Raw genomic sequence first — 23351 nt, forward strand, 5'->3', positions numbered from 1 at the left:
AGGTGACGTTTCGCTACAAACTTCCAGAACGTGTAGTGGAGCGCAAGCGGCAGGGTTCGCCGCCTTCACCTTTGATACATGTTTTTTTATATATAGTTCGGGCATGTCATCTCCACCAATTCTTTTGAATCAATTTTTTTCTTGCATTTTTGTACTATTTTCTTGGACTGGATATGGACTTTATTTTAATCGAGGAGAACATGTATGACTTCATTTAAAATGTTGAACAGTGGAATCGATACAAAATAGCATAAAAATACAAATCATCACATTTTGTCCCACTTGTTTGGAAAACTTCTTCTATTTGGCGCATCGTCGTCCTACGCGGACATGACGGCCTATACAGGCTGTCGAGGCTCTATTCACTACGATGCAGCCGGAGTCCTTTCTATGGAAGGATAGTCCATTTTAGGATTGAACCCACGACGGGCATGTTATTGAGTCGTTCTCCAAAGTCATTCCCGTTTGTAAAACAAAAAGCCACGTTTTAATGAGAAACAAAATGTTGCTGGGTATAGTTGGTCAAAAGCCGGAGATGACTCCGATCCGGCATCGAAAATGTCAGAAACGGCTCCGAAAGGATGCGACGACCAGCATTATTTGGAACCATTGGGAATCGTCCTGAACCGTCCGGAATCGTCTGGAGTAGTGTTGAGTAAATGATAAGTAGATTCTTAAATATTTGATGATTCGATTCGATTTAGCGAATCAATCATCACTGAAGATCCATATTCCATCTCTACAAAAGATTCATGAAACCCAACACTAGTCTGGAGTCATCAGGAGTTGGAGTTTTCCAGAATTATAGTCATCCTAAGTTGGAGTCTTCCAGAGTCGGAGTCATCCAGAGTCCTTAATCGGCTAGAATTGGAGTCGGTTGGAGTCGGTCAGTCGGTCGGATACGGTCGATCCATGGATACTGTCGCAACTAAATGCAATGACTAGAACCATTGGTCTGTTTGGGAAGTCGACGAGCAAAGAGAAAGACGAATACAATCCATTAAAAATGAAAAGCTGTCTCCAGTCCCGACTCTGGACTCGGGACGGCTCTAAATTTGGACAACTCCGACTCCGGTCCACTCCGACATCAGCAGACTTCGGAAAACTTCGAACGACTCCGATTTCGTCCGCCTTCCGCCGACTCCAGACGCCTCCGATTCCGAAAGACTCCAACTCCGGATGACTCCAAATCCAGAAAACTCCGATTCCGGGCAAAACTAGTAACTCTTGTTTTGCCGTAGTCGAAATCTGACTAACAACAATCGGATTCGGATAAGAATAGTAGGTAATAAACAAAAGGACACTAAAAAGCAATTACAGCCCTATAGCAAACCAGGAAAATCGTGTTATTTTCGATAAAACTTTATCTCTGCTATGTTGAGGATTCATGTTTATTGATAAAATTCCTGAATTTTTGTTTGTGATATTATTAAATATCATTGAATTTTACAAAATCGGAATAACAACAAAAGGGCGCCAGATTTTTCGGAATCGTTTTCTTGCTAAAATTTATACCAGTTGCTCTAGATCGCTCCCATAAAAACACAGAAATCTTCCTGCCGATAACATTAACCTGAGTACGTTGTTCCTTCCAAATGCGTTTTGTCAGTGCTGTGCAGTTGGGCACACTACCATGGTAGCGGTTTGCCATCGTACTGCAGGAAACCGCCGTTGTTCGACTCGTTCAGAGCGAGCAGCGTGCCCACCATCGCGGCACAGCTCTGCTCCACCGTCAGCGGTGCCTTGGCGCCGCCCATGTCCGTCTGCACCCAGCCGGGATGCAGTGCGACCGCCATGATCTTGTGGCCCTTCAGATCGAGGCTCATCGATTTGGTGGCCGCGTTCAGGGCCGACTTCGAGGTACGGTAGCCGTACAGACCTCCCTCCCGGTTTGCCTCGATCGAGCCGAGTATCGAGCTCATGTTGACGATGCAGGCGCGCTGCGGACCGACCGGTGCCGCCGGGTTCGCGTCAGACGCTTTCTTCAGCAGCGGCACGAACGCTTTCGTCATCATGATCGGCGCGACCGTGTTCACGACGAACGTGTCCACCAGATCGTCTTGCTTGGTGAAGTTCAGCCGGGTCGACTTCGGTGAGATGCCGGCATTGTTGAACAGGACGTTCAGACCGGCGCCCTGCAGCACCGCATCGACGTCCTTTGCGAACTGGTCGTAGAGGTCGAAATTTTTCACATCTGCAGTAAAAAAACAGCGAAAGGAAAAGAAATCATTGAGACCTCCGTTGTGAGTGTTGAAACTATTGAACTTCTGCCCGCTTACCGAACTGGAGGGGAACGATGTTGGTATGTTGTTTGGCAAGCGCAAGCAGATCCTGTATTCAAATAAAATTTATATTAAAAAATGATACAGATACAGTAAAACCTCGATTATCCAGGGGTGGATTAACAGGCGGGTGGCTTAACCATGCGCACACATGTGATAGCTGTTCAAGCGTACGGCGAAAATTTGCAGCGATAGTTAAGTGGGCAATCAGTTTCTTGTGCAGGTCTGTAGTATCTAGAAGTATTTTCGAAATTCATGTTTGTTCTTAAACTGTTGTTAAACCTATAGTTATTGATTAAAATAATATTCTACTAACGATTGATTCAAAGGGATTGATTCATTCATTAATCGTAAAACTAGTGAATTTGAAAATTTTATAATTTTTATATGAATTTGACTTTTCTTGAACCATTGTCCGTGCAAATCGATGAACCGGCAACCGTCCGGTCCCGAGCTGTCCGGCTAATCGACGTTCTACTGTTCATGTTACACAAAAAGGCTTCTTTACATATATAAGGGAAAGTCATACAGCGTTTCCTCCTATGGGTTATTGGTTTAGTCCAGTGATTTTTTGAGTTCGTCTCACGATTTATTCATCATTTCTCATATATTTTTGGATCGTTCCCATAACGTATTGTGATCGTTCGATTGGATTTCAATACAATTGAACCAAACAATTCTGGGTTACGCTCAATAAATCATGGGAAGCAACCAAAACATTTCGGGAAACAACAAAAACAAGGCTTTTTTTACCGTAAACCCTGTAACCTAGTTTACAATATAAGAATAACAAATAAAATCTCAGAATTTGGATGCATCGATTAAATTCTTCATATTCAGCCGAAGTAAAATCAAATCAAATGCCAGTAAAATCGTTTGAAACCCAATGGTCGAAAAAAAATCCATTTCCATAACGATCAATTCAAATTATGCGAAGCTTTACAACAGTCGCGTGGCAAAACGAATTATGACGAATTACAAATTGCACACACACACACACACTGTTGCGTAATGTAAACGCTGCCCCGTCACTTGCCAACTCGCGCACAGCAAATACAGCCACACACAAACACACTCGCGCACACACTGTGACGGATTATTCGTGCCGGTGCGATTATTCGGCCCGATTTGCTAGAAAACCCTTCAAACCGTACCCACGAGAAAGAATGAGAGAGAAAGAGAGAGAGGGAGAAACAGCAGAGTCTGACAAAAGCGAGCAAGTGAGCAAGCGTTAGCTAAAGCCGGCAAACACACACGCGAACCCACACAGAGAGGAAACCCGCACCACATCGATTCTGCAAGCGGAATTCTGCCCACAAGCCGTTTCATCCTTCAACCGACGACAGGCGACATTCCCGTGCACCGTTGCTGTGTGTGTGTTTTTTTTGTGTTGTATCGTTCACCGTGCCTTTTCATCCACCGGCATTCAGTGTAGGAAGCGTCAACCTGTTATATCCAGCAAGCAGTGCAGTGCGACACCAGCGCATTCGGCAGTATTATCTACAATACACACAACACGTTCGACAGCGTTCCGCAGCGATGGCGCCATTGAATCGTAAGTGTTAGCAAAAAGTGTGTGAAAGCTCTGCGTCCAGGCGCTTGTAGATCATTCCAGAGACACGCCGTTGCGGCTGTGTGCGCGTAGCTGTGTATGTGCGCGAGGGTATGGGGAGGGGGGGGGGGGGGGAATACAATATGGTGGACAAAATTGCACGCGCTCACCTGCGATTTGGCCGGATCACGGTACGTCGCGATGATGTGGGTCGGTGCCGGGGCCGGCAGCCCGATGAGCGCCTTGACCAGGCCCAGCCCGAGCCCACGGTTGCAGCCGGTAATGAGGATGCTGTTCATCGTTCGTTCGATGCCGGATGATGGCCCTCCTCCTATTCTTCTTCTTCACACAGAGCGACACGCACACAGCCGTGCAGGGATAATTGACCACAGGAGGTGGGAAGCCAAAACGCTCCAAACAGCAGGAACAAAAAGCCAACGAAAAAAAAAAACACCTCACACAATGACGTAACGTTGGGCAACTGTTTCGGAGCTCTTTCGGTCGGCCGCGCTGGTGGTGTAGGCTTTGTTGTGCGGGAAGACACCCGGGTTAGAAATTTCCTTCTCGAAAAGTGTGTGTGTGTGTGCCTATGTTTGTATGGGGTGGGGGATGCGGGTGGTACAATTTGTAAGGTTAAAGCAAACCCAGGGCAACCACACACTCCGACTGACTGACTGACACACGGACCGAGACGCGAATGAGCAGCGAATGCGTGTGCGAGAGCGGAAGCGAAAGGAGTTGTGCTTGTCTTTTTCTTCCGCTCCACTTCATGCTGTTCCAACCCAGCCAGCTCGTCCTGTCAAAATCCGGCATTTTTCGACCCCCTTTTGCTCCCCCTCCCCCCCGCATCACCCCATAGGGTCACCATAATCACACGCCTCGATCATTCTCCCGTACCCCTCCACGGGGGGACAGGCTTTCTGTGCCTGGTAACTTTATGTGTGTTTTTCTTTCTTTCTACAGAGTGATAATTAAAATCGAAATCAACAAAGCACCCCAATGGGGAAAGAAGGGGAGGGGAGTGTTCAAGCGAAACGGGGCTCCCGAGGAAAAGGCTGAAAAACAATAATTTATGATTGGCGGTGTAAAACAAAAAAACTTTAATTATTGTGCGCACACGTTGCTGTGCAACGTGGTTGGATTAGTTTTGCCTAGTTCCCTGCATTTTTGGGGGGCAAACTTTGTTGCTTTCGCCCTTCGAATTAGCAACACGAGATCGAAACCGTGGGTCCCCAGCAGCCAGTGCTGCACAATGCCATGAGCATCGCGACAAATTCACCGACGAAAACAATGAACATATCTGTGGTAGCTGGATGCGTCATGACTTGAGTCAACCGCGAAACTCTGGCTCGCAAGCTGAGCATAATGCCGTCACAAGCATAATCATGACTTTTTCCGGCTGTGAACAGTGCCAGCACCTGTCACTGTTTCAGTCACCAACACTCATGACTGAAACGAAGCTCAAATCAGCTCACGTACACAACTGAGATGATCAGTGATGAGACCAGTTGGTGGACCAATCACGTGCTTGGTGACATTTTGTTTAGTACCCAACTCTTGATCACTCACTTGGTCACGACATTTACTGACAGTGATAATCACGACATTCTTGGAATATGCTTGGGCGTGTGATCCTAAGCAGCAAAATCAGCATGCTTTCTCGCTCAGTCTGCTTTGATTGTCTGTCGGTCAAACAGAGCGGAAAACCATGCTCATTTTGTTTGTTGGAACCTCTCGCGAGCATCGCAGATCTCTCTTGACAATCGTGACAATCACCGACACGAAATATCGCGACCAAGTAACTAAACCAAAAATTGGTTGCACAAAATGTCACCAAGCATGTGATGGTCGCAACAACTGTTTGAGTTTCATCTCTGATCATCACAGTAGATCTCGTGACTGACATGATTTATTTTCAGCCAGAATTTCGCATGACTCGCATGTCGGTGACATTTTACAGAATTGATCACAGTAAAAAAAAAAGTCATGACATAGTGACTGACCAAGCGATGATCGCAAAAATGTCACGTAGCATGCATTGGTCACACCAATCGTTTTGAGTATCACCTCTGATTATCACAATTGAGTACGTAGATTCTGACGTGGATTTTGTTTCAGCCAGATTTTTGTTATCACAGTGACATTTTGCAGCACTGCCAACAGCAAGAAGCGGATTTTTGTTTAACCTTGAGCTTGCTGAGAGGCACCGGTCGATCGACGGCGATGACTCTTTAACAATTGCAAAGAACGTCCATCCACTCGGTAGCTTGGTCTAAGTGGTCAAGTCAACCTATTGACAAATGACCGATACTGATTTCGATTTTATCGATGGCCGCTTGCGTGCCTTGTGCCACACAAAACTCGACCGTACTATCTTGAAGGGTTTCGCAACAACCCAGCAACACACACACATTAAAGATTGCTCACGCTGAGATAACCCAATATATCTCGTTGTGCACAATGTGTCTCTTTGCCGATAAGCACAGTGTCCTTGCTAGTGCCATCCGGTGCTGCTTCAAGGTTTTTGGATGGCTTCCGAAAAGGGGACTCTCACAGCACGTAAAGGGAGGGGCGGTTGTTCCGATTATCGTGAATCATGCACCGACCGTTTCGATCGGAGGTCCACCCACACTGCTCCCGAACGAACTGCCCGTTGTTTGTGACGCGCCCGGTCACTAGGCAACCACCACCACCCAAGGGATGGGGGAAACATGGCGCGTGAAACTAGCCTTTGGAGTGCGGGCTGGAAATCATACCACCTCCCTCGAAGGTCAATGCGAATGTGTGTGTAAAGATAGGCGTTTGTGCAAGTCATTCCGCGCATAACTTAGAGTTGCCAGATACGATTGTGCCCATCGGGGTTTTCTCTTCCGACTAGTGCGGTTTGTGGCCCATCGAGAACCGTCTCGATGGAGCGATCCGTCATCCGTTGGTGGCAACAGGAGTCACCACCAACTAAAGATAGCAGTCAAGAAGGGTGCGGGGGAGGGAGTGAAGGTTGATGCACGCTTCATCTACTTCACAGTATGACGAAATGATGGAATTGCTTGCTGTGTTGTTTGCCGTAAGTCTCTCTCCGACGGCTCCCTGTTTTTCCCTTGCGCACGAGGCGCGGGTAATGTACATTTCCCAGCCAGCCGCCAACAACGGTAAGGCAAACAATTAGGGGATGTGTGTGTGTCGTACAGCAGAGGGAGAGAGGGAGCGTAAATGGATATTCCAATTATCATTTGCGCTAGTGTACTTCACGAGCGGGAAGTGATACATGATGCTACATCGCTTTCCGGAAATGAACGGTTGCTGTTAGTAGAAAGAGGTTACTCATTAACATTTATTGTGCAACATTGTTGTAATTGTTTGTTAGATGTTATCTAAATATGATCCTTTGATTGTGCTATTCATTGAGCACACAACAGCACATGATTATAATACATGTAAGACAATAAAAACCACGTGTTTGTGTTGAGAATTCGATAGTCCTTTATTAATCTAAAGTCGAGTTTTTTACTCTCAAAGATTCTCCAACGTTTTGGACCGTAATTGGCTTATAATCAGCCCTTTCACAAAGTTAATTTCGTAATTGGGGGAAAGTCATCTTTCATCTTTGGAACAAACATTGATGGAATCGTTTGCCCCAAATCATGGCAGATTTCAACAGAAACATTGAACTAGTGGTGGGTAACTCTGAGTCACAGATTAGTGTATTTAGTGAAATATTCCTGATGAATCAATGCATCTGAATCTCAAACTAAGATGGCGTTCTGGCACCAATCGAACAAGACACCAGACTCGAACAAACGTATAGAGTTATATTTGGAGGTGTACCGTCAGACATCTCGAATAAACACGACTCAAACCTGTCAAATGCCATACATTTTTCAAGTTCGATGTCATGTTCGATTGGTGACAGAGCGCTGGGTAGAAGGTTCATAAATCTGAAGATATTCGATGATTCATTAAATCTCGTTAAATATTCATGACTGTCCAAAGGTGTATCTCAAACTCTCAATATCTCTGAGGATTAATGAGTCATTTATGATGGATGCATCTATATAGCTCTTTGACTTGATGTATGGGCTTGCTCTTTTCACTAGGATATTGTATGCATTGAGTACCAATTCTTGGCCTCTTTTCCGTGCCCCGTCGAAACGATTCCTGAGTAGTGATACGTTATGCCCTTTTCGTGTATGCTGGCCGTCGCGATTCTTTCGAGATTCGTGAATCTTTTGCAAAAGTAAATCATTGAGAATCGTTTGAAACTTTTAAGTCTGAATAAATCGTTAGCGATTCATCTATATTTGAAGATTCGTGATTCGAATCACTCATCACCGGACGAATCTTTATGAAAGGTTCACAAACCACAACGAAGAGAAGAGTGAGCCACAACGTTTTTAGAGTGAGAAGCAGTGACACAAGAATGTTAATTGGTTGTAAATTACTTAACCTCGTTCCAGGCAGCCGGCCAATTGTAAATTATTAAGTAAATGGTAAATGTAAAAAAAGAAAGCTTTCATAAAAGAAACATCGCAGCATGAAACGACTTGAAGTAGAGTCAACTTAAACTACAAAACACAGAATATACCACTGAATATTGCTTTCCCAGGTAGTCCCTGAGATGCGAGGTTTAGGAGATACGCGCTTTTTTATATTTTGACAGTTCGTTAGAGCAAGTTAGATTGATTTTGGACTACCTCGATTGTCAAATGCGAAATAATTTCCAAAAATTAACAAAAATTAACTATACATGCGGTCTCTGAGATAATGGGATGGGATAATGAGGACCGAAAACGGCCACAAAAAAAACCGTGTAAGTCGAATCTCGTGATATCCAGCCAAAATATCACTAATTTTTGTATAATTTTGCAAGTAGGGGGTGGTTTTAGCCACTTTATTCATTATTTGATATGATTCCGACTGAATATTACAGTTTCCAAACCTTTTGAAATAGTTTTAAACATTCGATCTAAACCGTACGGGGGGTTTTCCCCCTAATTTTCTACCTCCACCCTTAACACTTAATTCCAGAACCGATTCCGATTCCAAAGCTGATTCCGGAGCCGATTCCGGAGTTGACTCCGGAGGCGATTCCAGCGTCGACTTCGGATACGATTCTGGAGATGACTCAGGAATCGGAATCGGCTCCGGAATGGGAATCGACCTGGGAATCACAATTTGCTCCGGTAACGGAATCAGAATTGACTCCAGAATTGAAATTAGCTTCGAAATGAGAATCAGCTCTTGAATTGAAATAAGAAGTTTCAATCAGTCCGCGGCAAAGTCTATGAGATCGTTGGCAAGTAAATTTTGATTCTTTGCGGCAATCAGTACGTAGCATCATTGGATCCAAACGTCTATTCTTAGAGGATACCGAATCCGATTTAGATTCCGGAACCGGTCCGGATTCCGGAGCCGTTCCATTTCCGGAATCGCTTCCGATAACTGATTCCGGACCTGCTATCCGGAATCGATTCCAAAAAACTTCGGAGCTAGCCGGAATCGATTCCGATGAAAACTTCGTTTTTACCATCGCTACACCGGAGCGAGAAAAGAAGCGTTTGACAATTGCGTCAGCCACTGTCGCTGTATGTGTCGCGTCTGCACGTGCGAGCATCTGTGTGTGCGTTGTTTTGGTCGGCGACAGGGGTCGGTCGGGTAGTTTGGCATACCACCGCGCCACCGTCGCTTCCTATTGCGGGGGGGCTGTCCAGCTGTCATTTTAGCAAAGTTGCTGCTCCGTACCGCGCGCGACCATTTGATTCCCCCGGGGGGTGTCCGCTGCTCCGTCCAACCAATTATCCAGCATTGTTAAAGACTGTGCGTGTGTATGTGTGTGTGTGTGTTGAATAACGCAAAGGAAACGGTCAGCAAGAAGACATTTTCTTCCCCCTTTTTCCCTTTCTCATGTAACAACCCACATTGGATTCGGTTCAGGCTAGTGGTTACGTGGTGTTTGGGAGGTTAAAATTTCACCTCTTCCGTCTGTGCGGCGCTTCGTTTTTTGGTTTCCCTCAGTGCCCCGCAAAGTGTGTGTACGAACCAGCAGTGAGTGTACTATTGGCCATGAAAGTGTGCGCAGCGAAATATTTGATTGCCCGGCGCGCGTAACACCACGCAATTATTGAAAGAAAATCACGCACACACACAAACCCATCTTTCAACCTTTTCTCACTGTGTTGTGGTGTCGTCGAGGGTTACATTCGTGCATTCGCTGCGACATCACCATCCACCGGCGCTGTTCTTATCTACCAAAAAGGGAGCAGGAGCGAGAAAGGGAGTGTGGTGTGGGAACAATAGGAGCACCAAAAAAAAAGCCTCATCATCGCCGGTCGTGTCGATAGCAACACACACGCACACACCTTCACACACTCAACGAAACAGCGCGATGGCGACGGCCGTGCTTGCGAGACCCGCGCGGAGCCTTATAAATGTTGTACAGTGCGTGCGGCTGATACGTACCCAGGCCACCGTCATGTTTGCAAGTGAGTAGGTGCACCGGTGTGAAAACAGATCGGATTAACCTCTGCCACTATCAACCAAAAAAAAATACATCATTCCAGGCAACCGGGCTACCTGGGTAGCCAACAACTTTGAGGGCTCATAACTTTTGAATGCGTAATCCAATATCGATTCAATATTATGATGAAAATTGAACAAATTAGTGCAGTTTCTATAACTGTGCATGGATTGGTTGAACTCGCTACCGTTTTTATGTCATAGCTTTCCAAAGCTGAGAGGATTTTTTTTTTGGGAAAAAAAAATACAAAGAGTTAAAACATTGTTTACAAACACATCGGAACTTTACAAAAATTTCACATTAAAATGGTTCTAGTGGTCTTGAGAACTGTATATTCCTCGTCTAACACATTTTTCCAGAATTTTTTAACAATTGTTTAAAAAGATAAAGGAGATTCCATTTGAATAAAAACCGTTATAACACGCCTGTCATCGTAATTTTATAAAATGCGACAAATGCAAAACTTCTTAAAATGGCTATTTTTGGTAACTTATGTTGAATTAATACTGCAAATAGACTGAATTTAAACATTGTTCGTGAATTGTATTTGATTGTTGGTGGCTTTCTACCAAAAAGGGTCATGATGTAACGGTTTTTATTCAAATGGAAACTCCTTTATCTTTTTAATTACTTGTTGAAAAGTTCTGAAAAATTTATGTTAGACGTGTGATTTACAGTTCTCAAAACCTTTAGAGCCATTTTAATGTGAAAACGATGCAAAGTACTAAAAGCAATGTTTTTGCAGTTTTGTAATTTTTCTCAAAAAAAAAAAAATCCAGCCAACTTTGAAGAGCCATATCACAAAAAAACGATAGTGGGTTGAACCAATATGTGCACAGCTTTGGAAACTGCATTATTTTATTAAATTTTCATCAGAATATTGCATCGATATTGGAGTACGCATTCAAAAGTTATAAGCCTCCAAAGTCACTGGCTACCCGTGGGAAAAGAGGTATTGCAAAAACTTCTCCGTAACAGGTTTATTAAACTCGAAAAATTCGACAAAAAAATAAACAGGAGAAAGATGGCTGTGATTTACACGCACACACATTCCAAATTACAAGTCTATCGGTTTTCCTAGGGCCAGAGAAATAAGCAATCAAAATCGATTTGGCTACCCGTGTAGCCGGTTGCCTGGAATAGGGGTTAACATTGCCATTAATCTTCCCTCCTGCAATTAGTTGTGCAATTTCCTCATTTAACGGTTTGTTTGTGGTTTTAATTTGAATTGCGTTTGACGTTTTCGTCGTTTAACGTTTGACGTTTTGCACCACTTTGACGTTATCAAGCACAGAGTTGTGTCGCGCTGTTTGGGGTTGCACACCGGTGAAATTGTGCGGCTCTCGTAGGAAAGGAAGGTTTCGTTGTTCATTGGCACAATCCAAAACGCTTCTTCATGGCGGCGGCAACGGCAGCGGAGCGTTAGTATTCGTTCGTTTGTATTTGCTCTTCTCCCCCCGCCCGCAACCGATATGTTGACGACGGCGGGAAGTACCATGCTGTGTCAGGTAGTGGCGCAGCGCTTGCTTTTCCTGCAGTTGTTGCACTCCTTGGATCGAACCGTTTGCCCACCACAGCGAGAAGGTAGCAAAGGTCGCCCCAAGACACACACACGCACATCCCATTCCTCCGCAAAGTGTTCTTTCCGATTCAAGTGCGATCCTTACAGCCGGAAAAGCTAATCTTTTTCTTTCTCCTCTCTCTCTCTCTTTCTTTCCCCTTTCTGCAGAGGAAAACTATGAGTACGATCTGGTGGTGATCGGTGGCGGTTCGGGCGGTCTCGCCTGCGCCAAGCAGGCGGTCCAGCTCGGCGCGAAGGTGGCGGTGCTGGACTTTGTGAAGCCGTCGCCGCGCGGCACCAAGTGGGGCCTGGGCGGTACCTGCGTGAACGTGGGCTGCATCCCGAAGAAGCTGATGCACCAGGCGTCCCTGCTCGGCGAGGCGATACACGACTCGCAGCCGTACGGCTGGCAGCTGCCCGACCCGGCCGCGATCCGGCACGACTGGGCGACGCTGACCGAGTCGGTGCAGAACCACATCAAGTCGGTCAACTGGGTGACACGGGTCGACCTGCGCGACCAGAAGGTGGAGTACGTGAACGGGCTCGGCTACTTCAAGGACGACCACACGGTGGTGGCGGTGATGAAGAACCAGACGGAGCGCGAGCTGCGCGCCAAGCACGTGGTGATTGCGGTCGGCGGCCGGCCCCGCTACCCGGACATTCCCGGCGCGGCCGAGTACGGCATCACGAGCGACGACATCTTCAGCCTGCCGCAGGCGCCCGGCCGCACGCTCCTGGTCGGCGCCGGCTACATCGGGCTCGAGTGTGCCGGCTTCCTCAAGGGGCTCGGGTACGACGTGAGCGTGATGGTGCGGTCGATTCTGCTGCGTGGCTTCGACCAGCAGATGGCCACCATGGTGGGCGATTCGATGGTGGAGAAGGGCATCCGGTTCCATCACCGGTCGCGCCCGCTCGCGGTCGAGAAGCAGCCGGACGGCCGGCTGCTGGTGCGGTACGAGACGGTGGACGAGGCCGGCACCGCCACCAACGGTGAGGACGTGTTCGACACCGTGCTGTTCGCGATCGGGCGCCAGGCCGAGACGGGCACGCTCAAGCTGGCGAACGCGGGCGTCGTCACGGCCGAGGGCGGCAAGTCGGACAAGCTCGAGGTGGACGAGACGGACCACCGGACGAACGTGCCGCACATCTACGCGGTCGGCGACGTGCTGTACCGGAAGCCGGAGCTGACGCCGGTCGCCATCCATGCCGGGCGCATTATCGCCCGCCGCCTGTTCGGCGGCTCGGAGGAGCGCATGGACTACGCGGACGTGGCGACCACCGTCTTCACGCCGCTCGAGTACGGGTGCGTCGGGCTGAGCGAGGAGGCGGCCGAGGCCGCCCACGGCAAGGACGGCATCGAGGTGTACCACGCCTACTACAAGCCGACCGAGTTCTTCGTGCCGCAGCGCTCGGTGCGCTACTGCTATCTGAAGGCGGTGGCGCTGCGCGAGGGCAACCAGCGCGTGCTCGGGCTGCACTTCCTCGGGCCGGCGGCCGGCGAGGTCATCCAGGGCTTTGCCGCCGCGCTCAAGTGCGGCCTGACCATGCAGGTGCTGCGCAACACGGTCGGCATCCATCCGACGGTCGCGGAGGAGTTCACCCGGCTCGCCATCACCAAGAGCTCGGGGCTGGACCCGACGCCGGCGACCTGCTGCAGCTAGGAAGGGAGGAGGCGTACGGACAATTCGTTGCCTGCAACTCACACACACACACCAGCATTCATCACTTCTCTTTTCTTCGTCCTTTAGTTTGTCGCTTTTTTTGTTGTTTTCTTTCAAAATCCAATTTGGCGGGAATGGTATGGGGCAGTGGAAAGGTTTTAGCATGTAGAAAGGAAGGCATACACACACACACAGGTGCGCGTCGCTGAGCAAAGGAGAAAGGATCCTTCTAAAACACATTAAAAAAAGAGGAAGCAGAAAAAGAATAGAAATTTAAAAATAGACAGCTCGTTAGGACGGCTCTTTTGCCCCTTTTGCTCTAACCCGGTCCGATTTGGGTCCAATCGCTGTGAGGAAAACGTTCCATCTCTTTTTGTTGTTGTTGGTTTGTGCGAGTGTGCCCAATGTAATTGTGGTGTGCAGCAGCAATGTGTGCATGTGATTTGTAGTGTGTGGACCAACGGGACGGACCGGAACGAAGCGGGAGCGGAGGGTGGCACAAAAAGTAGAGCGAAGGAACAACAGATTTTGGTTTATAAAACCGAACAAAGGAGGAGAGGACGGTTTTCTTTGGATTGTTTTGCTAAGTTAAGAACAGGCCTATACGCCGCCGCCGTGTGTGTGGTGAGGATAGTGTGCGCGCACTACCCAGTAACAACAGGGAAAGTAGAAATAGAAAAAAAAGGAGAGATTATTCCCGCACAATTGACAACTACAGATCCATCCGGGGACGGTGAAGGTGCCGGTTCTGCGATCAATTCCCCATTTGTACGGTTTCTATTTCATCAGTATCAATGCGTCAGAGAGAAGGAAAGAAAACACACACAACAACTCAACAATACATGTGTATCGAAATTGCAAGTTGAAAACTTGTGATGAACCCACGGAAAGCGTATCGGGTGGTGTGTTTTATTTGTTTGGACCTATTTTTTTTTTTTATTGCAAAATGTTACACCGAAAAGTAATAGACTGATAAATTCCAGTTTTCCAAATAGGGCAGCTAATTACTGTACAAATTACTGAACATCTTTTAGTATGGCATTTCATGCCGTTGAACTCTACGAAATTGAATTATTGTAACATGGACTGACGCACTAATCAATATGGTCGAACTCGAGGTTAAATTTTCTGTATGTTAACACGTACATTGCTTTTACATGACAATGGTCATCTTCATTTGAACTTTGGAACGAATATTACTTGTTCGTAATGCATTTTAATAGTTACTGAATGCATGTTAGCCTCGAGAATTTTTTAGCTCTAAAGGGTTTTGTACCATTCTTAGAATATTCCCAATATTTTATTTTTATTTTTGCAGCAAGAGAGGAGTGGCTCTCACTTTGATGTTCAAAAGTTCAAAGCAACAATTACTTTGTTTCTAAAAATGTATAATGATTTATGTGCCAAAAACAACTGCATACTCCTGGCCCGTGGTTTGATATGATTTAGAAAATTTAGCTTTACTCCGAGCCTTTTATTACGAGGGATTTAGCCCAAGAGAGCTCAGAGGACAAACGAGTGTCGAGTTAACTCTTGTTCATAATTCAATAATTTTTCTATTTACCAATCGGCACTGATCCAAGCAAAAAAGTCGGACTGTTGGTCGGACATTCGCAAGACTTTTCGTGTTTGTTTATACAGTGAAATCGCTCGTAGTTGAATCTTCAAGGAGCCGCCAGAGATTAGAGAGCTATTCAAGATATTAGAGAAAACTGATGAAAGCGTTGCTATGAAGTAAACTTAACCAATAACTTGGTGTTTTGCAGTGTTTTGCTTTCAACAGGACTCAGCTCCAGCCCATAAAGCTTCAATCGTGCAGGAATGGCGTAAGAAGTAGTGTTGGGTAAATCTGATTCAGATTCATCTGATCAGATGAAGCTGATTGAACCTTTGGAATGATCCGATGAATCTGAATCTCGGATGGAAAGGTTCATGCACTTCGAAAGAATCATATATCTGGAAAGACTCACAAATTGCTAGGCATTTATGAATCTCAAGGGATTAATAAATCTTCAATGATTCATAGAGCTTGAGCCTCTCATTATTCTTCTTCTTGGCGTGGTCATGTCAGCCTATACAGACTTTCGAGATTTCTTGGCAAGTACCACGCAACCGAATAAATAGTTTCATTTCGAGGAGACGCGAGGCTTGAACCCACGGGTATGTTTTGGTGGGATTAGGCAAATTCTTTTGATATTTGATATTTGCAGGGGCAAATATTTTGAAAAGCATACATCTCTAAAGTATGATGAATCCCATGGAGAAATATGAATTTTAAAGGATTTATGAATCTTATAGATTTATAAATTTTTGAAGATGTGTCCCAAAATTATGAGAACTCCTGAAAACCCCCTGCAATAATTAATCCGTCTATCGATAATACGATAATAAAAAAAAAATACAGTAAATTTTATGTGAACTAGTTCATTTCACTAGGTTACAGGGCTGCGCAAATAAATGTCCCTCCTAAGAGTACGCTGAAATTAATGGCCTCTTAACCCAATTACTTGAGATACTTATGACGACCCCTTAAGTGACCTAAAACCAAACCCATACTGGTAAGGGTTCATGAATATTTCGTTGAGATTCATTCGAATGATTCTGAAACGATGAGTGATTCAAATCTCCAATCTCTAAAGATTCATAAATCTCCAAGTAATCCTAAATATATAGCGACTTGCGAGTCTCCAAAGATTCATAAAGCAAGAAAGATTCACATATCTTTAAGAGATGAATATGAATTTATAAAGATTTATGAATCCATCTCCAGAGATTCATCAGTCTAGAGATGTATGGTGTCCAAGATATTGAATTTGCACGATCCCGTTATTGAGTTCAAGCCACGTCCTTAGAGATTCGTGAATCTATGAGATTTATGAAGCTTTCCAACCGAGATTCTGATTCATTCAATCATTTAAAAGATTTCTTCCGATTCGTGAATCTGAATAAGATTTACCCAACACTAATACTGGTCCTGGCTCGAATACATTGCATATTCTGATTCAAGAACTGCTATATACTGAACCTATACCGGTTCTGAAATCGATATGAACCCATACCTATCCTGGAGCCTATCATGTACCCACACCGGTTCTGGAATTAATTATGATCCCATGCAGGTCTTGGAACAGATCATGAACCCATACTGTTCCAGAAATAGCTGCCGATTTCAATTATTTCTGAGAATAGTATCAGGAACTATTCCGGATTCGGATTCGGAACAATACTTAGGCCTGGTTCGGGTGTATCGGCATGTATCCGATACAATTCCAGTATCAATCGACAAACCATACTCGGTAGACAATGTGCAGCGTAGGAAATATTGCAGGAATTAGCGTAGAAAAATTTAGTGCAATTTCTATAGTGATTGATTCTTCCCGTCTTGTAAGGTTAGCTTTTGGCCCGCGGGCCGAACTTTTGCGCGACCGTTGCTGTAGGTTCATGTCATCCCGGTGGAAAAGAAAATCCCGACACAAAGTGCTCTTCTTCCATATCGGCGTCATTACGACAAGGGGGAGAGATTTATTTGTTTGTTTGTTTGTTTTTTTTTAAGTCCAATGCAGGAATTGCCGTATCTCGTTAGGTATATGAACCAGGCGCCACAGGGGGTTGGAGGGAGGGGGGGGGGAGATACCTGAAGTGTGCCCTCTGCAACGGGGGTATTGAAAGAAGGGCGGGGGGGGGGGGGGGTGGAGGAAAGAGTATAAATGCATCTTTTGGCTGACGATTCTGGCCATTCCCACCTTAACGACGTGTGGGGTGGTGTTCATCCCCTTTTTTGCCGAATGCCCCCTCCGCTTTGTTGTCCCCTACCTGGGGACCTGGCCACTATACACCGCATCACTACTACTACTACTACCACCGTCAATCAAGTACATCTGACAAAACTCTCTCCAACTCGTAGGCGCTTCCGTACTTCGAAAAACGCTACCGCATTGCCTGCCAATGTCATTTCATTTGCCCTTTGTAATTCAAGGCGCGGGGAGGGGACTGTCTTAGAAGAAATGGTTAATGTAATAATGTGTTTGTGTGTGTTGTCTTCTGTGTGCAGTTTAGCGTGATTTCGTTTGTTGCACATTCATCATGTCCGGGTTTACATCTCGCGCATCATGCTCCACAATTACCCGCTCTTTTACAAAACGCCTAAAAAAAAAACGAACGCACACTCCAACGGCGCGCGCCCCACAAGCAAAAGTAAAAAAAAAAAAGAAGGTCCATTTACACAATTAAGCCTTACACTATAACTAACGGCGTTAAGAGAAGGAGGAATAGTACAGAAACGGGATGGGGGTAGCAAAAGAGCGTGTCGTAGGGTCGAGAAAATGAAATTAAAACTACACACAGCAAAAAGAAAGAAAGAAGGAAAAACGAACGAAATCGTGAACTTAAAACAAAGGCAGTCGAAAAACGAAAAAAAAAACAACCTATCCTATTATCCGGCGGTCCTTACGAGCTAATAATATTATAAACTGTCTCCAGTCTCGTCCCTCTGCTCTGCCCTCCAACCGCTCCCCACCACGAAAAGGTGTGTCGTCTTGCAGCGGGTTTTAGCAGGCCGGTCCCCCGTGGCAGGCTGCTTCTCTTTGTACATCGTAATCGGTGTTTTGTGTGTGTGTGTGTGTGAGAGAGAGAGAGAGAGAGATGTGCCTTTTCTCTCTGTGGTTCATCGGTTTCTTGAATGCAGTTTCGCGTTTGTTTTGGTAATCCTGCTCCTGTCCAACACAATTACACACACATACACGCCACGATTGATATATGGCGTCGGTGCGCTGTGGCAGGAGCAAAGGTTGGACACCGTGCCGAGAACCATGCGGATATGCGTGGTGATGACGGGGAGCGAACAGACAACCGTGGTGTCCTCGGGAGGCGGGAGGGGATATAATTGTTTTGTCCTAGGGCGTCGAGCGTTTTGGGGGTTGAGTCGGGCGGCGTCACCCGTCACCAAGGGCTCTCTACTCCCTCTTGACTCGCTTCGGTTGCGCACTGTCGCTGCCCTGCGAGTTGGAATCCTCCGAAAACATGTTCGACACGAAGTCGGTGGCGCCCTGGGAATCGCTCACGATGGAAAAGCCTGTCGAGAAACGGGGAGGACAATAAACAACGGGAGTATTAGTAAAGCGGCACAAAGCGGCGTCATTTCCCTTTTCTGCAAAGTTGTGATGGGTAAAGTTGACATAAATCCGGAGTCGACTGCGATCATTTCGGAATCGACTCTGGAAGGTAGGTCCGTATAGCATTATCCGGAGTCGTTCGGAATCGCCCGTAGTCGTTCAGAGTCCTACGGAGTTATTCGAAGTTGGAGTCATCCCGAGTTGTCTGGAGTCATCCCGAGTTGTCTGGAGTCATCCCGAGTCGTCCAGAGTCATCCGGAGGCATTCAGAGTAGTCCTGAATCGATTGGAGTCGTCCGGAGTCGTCTGGAGTTGTTCGGAGTCGGCTGGAATTGTTCGGAGTCGTTCGGCGTCGGAGTCATTCGGAGTTCTTCAGAGTAGTTCGGAATTGATTGGAGTCGTTCAAAGTCGAATTCGTCCAAAGTTGTCTGGGTAGTCTGGAGTCATTTGGGGTCGTCCAGAGTCGCCCGAAGTCGTCTGGAGTCATCCGGAGTCGTCTGGAGTCATCCCGAGACGTCCAGAGTCGACTGGAGTTGTTCCGAGTCGGAGTCGTACGGAGTCATTCAGAGTAGTCCGGAATCGATTGGAGTTGGAGACTTCAGGAGTCGGCCCGTGTCGACCTTCGAAACAATGACCTGTATACGAAGTGCACGCAAAAAGTCAAAAACAAAAAACAAAAAAAACACAACGAAATGAATGCCTCATCGACTCTGGATGACTCCGAATGACTCTGACTCCAGGCAACTCCGACCCCCAAAGGACTCCAGGTAACTTCGAACGACTCCGCACGACTCCGACTCCGGGCGGAACTCGGACTAGCACAAAAACCGGAGTCGGATCCCTGCCCACGAGTGTGCAAAATGCCTACGAGACGTACAGGTGTTGGAGTCTTCCGCCAGCCCGAAGTTGGAGTTGGAGTTGGAGTCCGTACCGGCCGGCGGCGGCTGGGGCAGCTGCTTCCGGTTGTTTTCCTTGTTTTCGCTGCTGTTGCTGTTACCGTTCGCGCCGCCGCCACCGTTCACCTGCCCGCCGGCTCCCGGTGCACCGCCGCCACCGGGCGCTCCGTTCGATTCGGCCGTTTTGCCGGTGCCGGGTACCGTCGCCGTCGAGCCGCCGGTCGACCCGGGCGGCCCACCAATCGCGGCAGCCCCAGTGCCAACTCCACCGCCAGCCGCCGCCGGTTTCTTCTTGTCGTTGGTCGAGATCGGCACCCATTTGTAGATCTTCATCGACGTCTCCCCGATCGTGACCCACTTCTTCTCCCAGTGCCGGACGCGGTCCATCGACAGCATCAGCTTCTTCACGTCATCCTTCTTGCTCGCGCGCGTCTCCGCCCGCACGCTGCGCGACATGGTCGAGCCGGTGCTGCTGCTGCCGCTGCTGCCCTTCTCCTTCACCACCACGCCCACCATCCGCCTCGTCGTCAGTGTTGCCGCCGCCGTTGTGGATGGGTGGGTGGTTTGAGTGTGGTTGTGGTTTTGTGGTCCGACACACTGTGCTCGCTTGCCTTCTGCGTGTGACTTTCGTGCACTTTTACCCCTTCTTACTGGTGTGGACGTTTCCTTTTCTTGCCTTTTTAATTTTCTAATACACACGTACGGCAAACTGCGCGCTGCCTTTGTACTTTCATGTCCTTTTTCCTACGACCGTGCGGGGGTGCCTACGAAGAGACGAAACCAACGGTTATATACAGCGGTGGAGGAGGGAGGTGGGTGGAAAGATGGGGGACGGGGGAGATGTTACGCATTTGTTTACCTATTTCTACCCGCTGCCGGACCCACTGAGCCCGCTGCCGACGGATTGCCTTGCTGCCCGTTGTTACGACGCTTCCCTCCTTTCCCGTGCACACGCCCGCAGGACCTTGCTCCTGCGATTGATTGTTGATGTGAGTTTTGTTCGACGAGGCTGCTGCAACGGTTTCCTTTCTACGTGTTTGAGGGCGAGCGGTTTTGATCGTGGCTCTTGGGGGGAGGCGTTTGTTGCTCGATGATGCGGCGGAGAAGTAGGATGGGGTGGAAGGGACCGTAATTGGCAGGGCTAGAAGGGGCTGTCCTGACGAGCCTTCCTGTCCGCTCCTCTCACAACCTTCGCTGGCCGGGGGCGGCGTCGGGGGAAGCCATCTGCACGCGCGAGGACTTGAGCACACACACGCACGCACACGGCGGGGGTGAGGAAGGGAAGGGGGAGGAGGAGAAAAGAATCGTCACGGTAACGCCGTGCCGTCGGAAAAGGAGGAGGGCCGGGCGAACGGGCGATGGCTTGTCCTCACACGGTTTCACACAGCAGGAAAGGGATGGGGGGGGAGTAAAAACACCAGTGCCCCACAAACGCACACACACACACACACGCGCGAACTACCGGGGTGGCCTAAGCTAGGAACGCCGCGATATGTGCAACGATGGCGGACCGCAGCCAGTTTCAAAGATGGAGATTTCGCGACGGAGACACACACAACATTCGGACGCCGTTTGTTGAAGCGGATCGCACCAAGGGACACACGGCTGCGCGCAGGAAAGTGGAGGATGAGGCAAAGGAAGAGCGAGAGAGAGAGAGTGTGTGAGAAAGAGTGAAGGACCAGGGATGAGGGAAATGCAAACAGCTCGGGCAGGGGCTGTACGATACGCTGTCAAACCTTTTCTTTTGCTCCATTTTCTCCTATGCTGAGCTTCTCTCTCACTCTCTTTTCCACGGTGGAAGAGAGAGAGAGAAAGAGAGCGAGACCGCAATGGTTGTTGTGTGACAGTGAGCGAATGAAAAGAGAGCAACAAATCGCATCGAGCAGCAAGCCCCGGTTTATACCCGGGGGTGCAGGAGCGTTCCAGCGAACGCCGAGCTGCGTCGAGCTGTTTCTGTAGTGACATTTAACCCTGCCACTGGCAACCAAAAAAAAAAAACATCACATTCCAGGCTACCCGCGTAGCCAGCGACTTTGGAAGCTTATCACTTTTGAATGCGTAATACCGATGCAATATTATGAAGAAATCTGGATAGTTCAATTCAAATTTTCAAACCCATGCATATAACCATTTCAAAGTTAACACGATTTTTTGGAGAAAAAAAAAACAAAAAATTTCAATACTTTATCCAATTTTTACAGCAAAATGGCTCTAAAGGTTTTGAGAATGGTAACACGACTAACATAATTTTTTCAGATTTTTTCTACGAACAATTAAAAAGGTAAAGGAGTTTCCATTTGAATAAAACCCGTTACATTATGACTCTACTTGGTAGAAAGACAAAAAAACCAAAAAAAAAAACTCACAATACATGTTTAAATTCAGTCTCTTTACAATGCACAGTGGAGCGCCGTTAATACGGATACCTTTTATCCGGCTGTCCGTTTATCCGTGCTGTTGAGACATGAGGTAATGATCAGAAAATTGCTGCATGCAATTCTCATTTTTTAGCTTTTTAAGGTATTATTATGAGATATTGTTGTTTTTTTTTATAAAGATAATCATTATTTGATATGATGATACACAGTTGACATCTGAAATAAAATCGCATGCGACGATGAGACAATATCAAATGATTTTAAGTTTGCCGCATTGCTGTATGCTGTAGATTCGTGTGCTGCCCAAATCTTATACAAAAGCTTGCGGCAAAATCGCATGCGACGAAGTTCTGACCGTTTCCTGACAGTTCAATACAAAGTGACATACCTAAATAGCCAGCTCGTACTTTATAGCTGATTTAGGGCTGTTTAACGAAAATTCGTTCCGATGTCGTACTTTGTGGCTGATTAAGAGATAGACGGTACTTTGCGGAACTATGGAGCTTTTTAACAGGCACATGGTACTCTTTGGAACTTTGCGGCTGATTAGCACTATGTGTAGGGTTCATGATGGAACTTGAAGGCTTGTTAAGAAACGGTTCTGAACTTGGTGGAACTTTATAGCTTTTTAATGCATGACATCGGTTCAAGGTGGCTCTAGTCAAAGTGTCAAAGACTAACGCCGGCAATCATCTCATTGCTGCTGCACAAGCTAGCTATTCGTTAATTGAAGAATGAATATTGAGTGAAGTGATTGTGAATTATCAGTAAATTGTGTAAATTTGTGTGTAATTCATCAATACAAAGAAATTAAAAATATACATATGTGTTTAAACGAAAAAAATCTTGTTGTTTATTTCATCGATGACGCTTGCTTGAAAATAAAACACAAAGAAAAATAATCCCTGGCACCGTGGCATAAGAAAGCTGCTTAGGCGCTGTTTGAAAGACCCGCATAGAACTTTGATGCTGTTTATCTACTGCAAAAGGCGAATTCAAGCAGCGATCTTTAGCGTGCCAAAATGAGCTGATTAAGCAATTCGGGCTATTTGGGATAGCGTGCTGAGGAGTATCATAGAACATGGATACAGGCTTTCCCCGAGCTACGACCCCCTCGAGTTACGACGATTTGCAGGTATGACGATTTTGATTTTGACAGTCAAAAGTTGTCAGAAATTAATGTTTTTTTTTTCGAATTGCTGTGCAGATAACCGTTACACATGCATTTCCGAAGATTCCACAACTTCCTAATCTTGAATATCTATATCGTGTAAACAGCATTTGGAGTAAAATTAATACATTATCGAACACTATTTTAAATGCTATACACGATATCATAGATTCCGACTCTTCAACTCTTAAGCTTTGCTTTGGTACATCCCAAATAGCCAGCTCGT

The 23351-nt window shown here is 46.7% G+C and overlaps 3 protein-coding genes across 6 annotated transcripts; 1 reads left to right on the plus strand and 2 right to left on the minus strand.

Moving 5' to 3' along the window:
- Positions 1-1349: 1349 nt before the first annotated feature.
- LOC1271659 (C-signal) lies at positions 1350-4647 on the minus strand. Its single transcript, XM_310515.6, has 3 exons — positions 4005-4647; positions 2280-2331; positions 1350-2194 (listed from the first exon to the last, which is right to left on the minus strand). The coding sequence occupies exons 1-3, from the start codon at positions 4131-4133 to the stop codon at positions 1629-1631; spliced, it is 747 nt and encodes a 248-aa protein (XP_310515.3). The 5' UTR covers positions 4134-4647; the 3' UTR covers positions 1350-1628.
- Positions 3313-14460, plus strand: LOC1271658 (thioredoxin reductase 1, mitochondrial). Of its 4 annotated transcripts, none has more exons than XM_003436982.2 (2): positions 3313-3837; positions 12078-14460. In XM_003436982.2, the coding sequence occupies exons 1-2, from the start codon at positions 3822-3824 to the stop codon at positions 13568-13570; spliced, it is 1509 nt and encodes a 502-aa protein (XP_003437030.2). In that variant the 5' UTR covers positions 3313-3821; the 3' UTR covers positions 13571-14460. The 4 variants fall into 4 exon arrangements, with proteins under 4 accessions (XP_003437030.2, XP_001237264.2, XP_310514.4 ...); XM_001237263.3 differs by lacking the exon at positions 3313-3837 and adding an exon at positions 9409-10313; XM_310514.5 differs by lacking the exon at positions 3313-3837 and adding an exon at positions 11602-11769.
- A 2596-nt stretch (positions 14461-17056) lies between these two features.
- Positions 17057-21419, minus strand: LOC3289711 (B-cell CLL/lymphoma 7 protein family member A). The gene is made up of 3 exons (XM_003436983.2): positions 20436-21419; positions 19558-20340; positions 17057-18641 (listed from the first exon to the last, which is right to left on the minus strand). Exons 2-3 carry the CDS (start codon positions 20090-20092, stop codon positions 18523-18525), a joined length of 654 nt encoding a protein of 217 aa, XP_003437031.1. The 5' UTR covers positions 20093-20340; positions 20436-21419; the 3' UTR covers positions 17057-18522.
- Positions 21420-23351: the final 1932 nt, after the last annotated feature.

The sequence above is a fragment of the Anopheles gambiae genome, chromosome X (genome assembly GCF_943734735.2).
Source record: "Anopheles gambiae chromosome X, idAnoGambNW_F1_1, whole genome shotgun sequence".
Lineage (NCBI taxonomy): Eukaryota > Metazoa > Arthropoda > Insecta > Diptera > Culicidae > Anopheles > Anopheles gambiae.